Genomic DNA, 6,000 nt, shown 5'->3' on the forward strand with positions numbered 1-6,000 from the left:
CAGACTCAGTGGGCCGAGGGGTCCGTTTCCACCCTTTATATTTAAACTAAAACTAATGCAGGTATCATGCTGTAGTACTTTTAGTTTAGATATACAGTGTGTAAACAGGCCCTTCGGCCCACCGAGCCCGTGCCAACCAACGATCCCCGCACATTAACACTACCCTACATATACTAGGGACAATTTACAATTATACCAAACCAATTAACATACAAACCTGCACGTCTTTGGAGTCAGGGGGAAACCGGAGCACCCATAGAAAACCGATGCACCAAGAGCAGAACATACAAACGTCAAGCAGACGGCACGTTGTAGTCAGGATTGAACCCAGGTCTTTGGTGCAGCGAGGCAGAAACTCTACCGCTTCACATTCGTGCCACCCATACATTAGAAATCACGTTGCGGCTCAAAGTCTCTGGTCAGGCCAAGCCCCTGTTGCCATGCTGTATCTCTGAAACTAATGCAGGCATCATGTTGCAGCAGCTGAAGATACATCAGGAAAATCGTAAAGGCCTTACCTGCACGTTGGAGATTCGGACAGTGTGCGTAGTACCGGGTGCAGCGGCAGAGGTGCTGCCGGCTCTCTGTGCTTGCGCTCGAGCCTTGGCCTGGGCCTGAGCCTGAGCAAAGGCCCTCTGTGGTACCAGCACCAGCTGCCCACTGTCACTCCGCACAAGGACCATACCTGCAACAAGAGAGCACAGTTGCACAATGTCAAATGGCACACTGGTGTTGACAGATCAAAAGTCATCCAAACAAAACCACAGATTAAAACCGCTTATGTCAATGTATACCATACAAACAAAACATCGGCAGTTCTTTGTTAAGAACTTCATTCTGCCCTTATCTGGCAAGAAATTACCAGACTATCAAGAGAAAAAAGCATAGGCCAGCACCCACCTACCTATTTAATGTGATCAACAACCTTGAATTTATGTAGCGCCACCTGAGCATTTTCCCTCACACAGCTTGGTTTTGGAACAGTGCCCAAGATCGCAGGATATTGTAGAGTTGTGGATATACCCCAGACCATCGCACAGAGCAGACTCCCCACCATCGACTCCATCTACACTGCACACAGCCTCGGAAAAGCAGCCAACATAATCAAACGGGGAACGAGTCCGATGAAGGGCCCCCATCCGAAACATCGCCTATACGTGTTCTCAAGGATGCCGCCTGAGCCAATGAGTTATTCCAGCACTGTGTGACATTTTTCAAACATAAACAAAGACTGTCCCACCCTGGTCATTTCTTCTTCTCTCTGCTCCAGTCTGTCAGAAGGTACAGAAGCTTGAAAGCGCGCACCACCTGATTCAGGAATAGTTTCTTCCCTTCTGTAATCAGGCTTCTGAACAGTCCTTCCATAAACTAGGGCACTGTCCGATTCACCTCTACCCCTTTGCTGACATTGGACCTTGTCTCTGCAACTGATGCGCTACAATGCTGAGAACTATATTCTGCACTCTGTATCTTCTCCTTTGCTCCACCTATTGTACTTGAGTTTGACGATTGCATTTATGTACAGTGCTATCTGATCTGTTTGGATAGCATGCAAAATTTGGTTTTTCACTGTACCTCGATACACGTGACAATAATAAAACTAAACCAAAAACATCCCAAGCAGAAGCAAATAGAAACTTTCAAACAAGGGCACCTTAGGTTTAAATGAAAACTGGAAAATTCCTGAAATCACTGGAAACTGCAAAATTACACTGTCCATAATCACTTGCTTTTTCTACTGGGCCACTGACAGCCTCAGCCAAGATATTTTCATTCCTCTACTTTCCCTCCCCCCAGACTCTCATTCTGAAGGGTCTTGATCCAAAACATCACCTATTCATTTTCTCCAGAGTTGCTGCCTGACCCGCTGAGTTACTTCAGCGTTTCGTGTCTTCAGCCTGGATTAGATTGATGCCCCAATGAAAGGATGCACTGTCTACACAAACTAGAGCTGGAACTCTACACCACGTCCATAGGCCATTCAGCCCACCGTCCATGCCGACCATACACACTAGGTTTGTACTCTACATCCACATTCCCCACATCCACTCCCTACTCACTAGGGGTAAGTTACAGAGGGCCAATTAGCCTACAAACCCATATGTCTTTGGGGTGTGGGAGGAACCCAGAGCACCCAAAGGAAACCCACACAGTCACTGGGAGAACATGCAAACTCCACACTGACAGTATCCGAGGTCAGAATTGAACCCGGGTATCTAGTAGAGAGGAAACATGTCCACCAGCTGCAGCATTTGATCAGCATTGACTGGTTGAGTCGAAAGGCTGTTTCTATGCTGTGTGTCTTGATGAATAATGTTTTAGCCAGTGTACTATAGGAGGCGCAACTATAGTTTAGTTTTAAGAAATGAAGCCGAACAGGTTGATGGAATGTCACAGTATACTTTTTTTACTGGAGAAAACAATTTGATTAGTCAACATAATTATATAGTATATATATAGGGCATAGCTTTAACGTGAGATGGGCACAGGATAATGCAGATGTTCTTGTGATAGGTGCAGAATTAGGCTATTCGGCTCATCCAGTCAACTCCGTCATTCACTCATAGCTGGTCTATCTTTCCCTCTCAACTCCATCCTCCTGCCTTCTCGCCAGAACCCCTGACACCTGTACTAATCAAGAATCGGTCAATCTCCGCTTTAAAAATACCCATTGGTTTGGGCTCCACAGCTGTCCATGAGAATGAATTCCACAAACTCACCATCCTCTGATTAATCCCTACCATAGTTACCCAACCAGGTGCAACTAAATTTAAGGTAGCTCTTTCTTCACAAAAACCCGTCCTGGCTTAAGTCCTCCCTCCACCACCTCCAGTTTAAATTCCATTTGGAATATTTTGGAGGACCAAGAAACCAAGAACCAAGAAAAAGAAATTCTTCCGTCTCTCCTTTCTAAAGGTACATCTTTTTATTTTGAGCCTACGGCCTCTGATCCTAGACTCTCCCACTCATGGAAACTCCTTCACTTCCACTCACTCCCTCCAGGCCTTTTAGTTCAGTTCATTGTCACGTATAACCAGTCAGCAGAAAGACAATACATAAGGGCCCGGGTCGGCACCACAGAGTCATGAAGTGGGGCGTTGACAGTGGTGGTGAAGCCTTGTGACGATGGGGCCTCGGCGGTGGTGATGCCTCGCGCATCATCCCACTGTTGATGAGAGCATGAAGGAATTGCCGTAAGAGGGAGGGGAAGAACTATGGAGTACCCGGCGTGCGGGGACCACCGTGAGGGAGGAGGTGCGAGAACAATGGACAGTGTGTGGCGGGGGGGGGGGTCAATGAGGACCCAGCGTGGGGGAATTGTTGGGGGGGGGAGGGAGACAAAATGGGGAGCCGGCGTGCTTTGTAACTTTGTCAGCACCGTAGGTGGCTGCTATTTGTATACATTGTGGATGCAAGCAAAGAACCTCACTGTGCCTAATCACGTGACGACACAGTATTCCTAATTACAATCGAGCCGTGAGGTACATGATAAGGGAATGCCGTTTAGTGCAAGGTAAAGCCAGCAAAGTCCGATCGAGGATAGTCTGAGGGTCACCAAAGAGGTAGATAGTAGTTCAGCACTGCTCTTTGGTTGTGGTAGGACGATTCAGCTGCCTGATAAGAACTGGGAAGAAACTAAATCTGGTTGTGTGCATCTTCACACTTCTAAACTTTTGCCTGATGGGAGAGGGGAGGAGGGAGTAGCCAGGGTGCAACTCTTCCTTGATTATACTGCTGGCCTTGCCGAGGCAGCATGAGGTATAAATGGAATCACTAGAAGGGAGGTTGGTTTGTATGATGGTCCAGGCTGCATCCACAATTTGCTGCAATTTCTTGCGGTCTTGGATGGAGCTGTTCCCAAACCAAGCTGTTATGCATCCCCATAAAATGCTTTCTATGATGCATCTGTAGAAGTTGGTGAGAGTTGTAGGGGATATGCCAAACTTCCTAAGCTTTCAAAGAAGAGGCGTTCAAGTGCTTTCTTGGTCATTGCTTCAATATAGGTGGTCCAGGAGAAGTTGTTGGTGATATTGATTCCTAGGAATTTGAAGCTTTCAACCATCTCTACTCCGGCACCGTCAATGCAAACTGGGATATGCATACCACTTCGCTTCCTGAAGTCAGTCAGTATCTCCTTTCAGTATTCGGTAAGTTTCATTGAGGTGCCCCTTCACCCTTCCAAACTCCAGCGAGTACAGACCCAGAGCCGTCATGCTCCTCATATATTAACCCAATCATCCCAGTGATCATTCTCATTAACCTCTTCTGGACCTTCTCCAATGCCAGCAGATCCCTCCTCAAGTTATGGGGCTAAAACTGCCTTATAATTCCTCACCAACAAATCTGTATTTTTATATTCTTGTCCTCTCAGAATAAATGCTAACATTGCATTTGCCTTCCTTACTACCCATTCAATTTGCAAATTTACCCTTTGAGAACCCTGTACCAGCACTCCAAAGTCCCTATGCCCGTTGATTCCAGAATTATCTTCCCAGTTAGAAAATAGACTATGGCTTTATTCCTACCACGAAAGTGCATTACTGCATACTTTCTTGCACTGCAATCCATCTGCCACTTCTTTGCCCACTCTCTCTGTCTCTGTCATTCTGCTTTCTCTACACTGCCTACCCCTCCACCTATCTTCGCCTCATCAACAAACCTGGCCACAAAGCCTTCAATTCCACCATGCAACTAACTCACTGATGTATAACTTAGAGTACTGGTCACTGGCAGCCAACCAGAAAAAACCCTTTTATTGCCACTCTGCCATCCAGTCAACGTGCTATCCATGCTAGTATCTTCCCAATGATACCATTGGCTCTCATCTTCTTTCGCAGCCTCACATATGGTACCTTATCACAAGCCTTCCAAAAATCCAGGTTAAATAAATCCACTGACTCCCGTTTGTCTATCCTATTTACTTCATCGCCCCCACCCCTGTATGTCCCTCTCCCCCCTCCCACATTATCTGCCTCCCCTTCCTCAAATCCCTCCTCCTCTCACCCTTTAACGCACCGCCTCCCTACCCCTTCATGTCCCCCTCCCTACCCATCTCCCCAATACCATTCCCACCCTTGCTAGCTCCCTCTTCCACCTTCCCCACCAATACCTCCCCCCTTTCAGTGCCCCCCTTAATTCCTTTCCTCAATTCCCATTCCTCGTCCACTCTCCTCTTACCCGCCGGCACCTGTAGACTCTGTAGGACGGGCACCGAGGCCCGGGCAACGGCGGGGGCGACGGCGACGGCGGGGGCGGGGGCGGGAGTGGGAGTGGGAACGACCGCGACTGCGGCCCCGCCGTTGAGCAGCGTTGCCGCCGGGGCAGGAGGCGGTGGAGGCCCCGGTGGAGGAGGCGCGGCGCCGGGAGAGCCCGGGGCGGGCATGGCGGGGCCTCGACACTAGCCGCAGGGCTCAGGCAGCCGCCAGCCTCTCGCCCATGGCCACAGCCACAGCCCCAGGGGGAGGGGGGAGACTACGGAACGGAGGCGAGGCCTACTGGGCGGCCCATAGCCTGGACCTCGGGTGATTCCCGTCCCTCGCTCATCGCCGCGCCGCCATCTTTGTACCGGCGCAATGCCGCCCACTGCGCCCGCGCAGCCGGCAACCATCAATATGCGCGTGCGTTGCCGGCTCTATGGCCCGCCACCATCCAAGAGCGCATGCGATGCCGGCGCTGCTGACCGGCCTCCGAACTAGAGCGCATGCGCTACCGTAACACATTGATCGGTTACCATCCAACAGCGCATGTGCGTCCCTCTCGCAGGCTGCAGTGCGCATGCTCCTGCCACCCACCCTTTGCCCCCTCCCGGTCCCACCGCAGCGCATGCGCCCTCCTCCCCTCCCGGGCATGCTGGCCGCCCATGACGTCAGGCTCCCTCCAGCGGGAATTCCCCGCGGCTCCAACAGAGGGGAATAGAGGGGGAATCTTGGCCAAGGGCATCCCCCGCCTCGGGGGTAACACGGGGGTTCCTTAACCTGCAGTTACATGGGGAAGTATGTT

General features: G+C 50.2%; 1 protein-coding gene across 1 annotated transcript in view; it reads right to left on the reverse strand.

Moving 5' to 3' along the window:
• Positions 1 to 5,578, reverse strand: part of taf4b (TATA-box binding protein associated factor 4b) — a 77,465-nt gene extending 71,887 nt beyond the window's left edge. The window contains exons 1-2 of the mRNA XM_033019494.1: positions 5,179 to 5,578; positions 519 to 685 (exon numbers count right to left, since the gene is read on the reverse strand). Coding sequence (XP_032875385.1) covers positions 519 to 685; positions 5,179 to 5,383 — 372 coding nt within the window. The 5' untranslated portion in view covers positions 5,384 to 5,578. The remainder of the gene's footprint in view (positions 1 to 518; positions 686 to 5,178) is intronic.
• Between the last annotated feature and the right edge of the window lie 422 nt (positions 5,579 to 6,000).

Source organism: Amblyraja radiata, chromosome 4, assembly GCF_010909765.2.
Source record: "Amblyraja radiata isolate CabotCenter1 chromosome 4, sAmbRad1.1.pri, whole genome shotgun sequence".
NCBI classification, from domain to species: Eukaryota; Metazoa; Chordata; class Chondrichthyes; order Rajiformes; family Rajidae; genus Amblyraja; species Amblyraja radiata.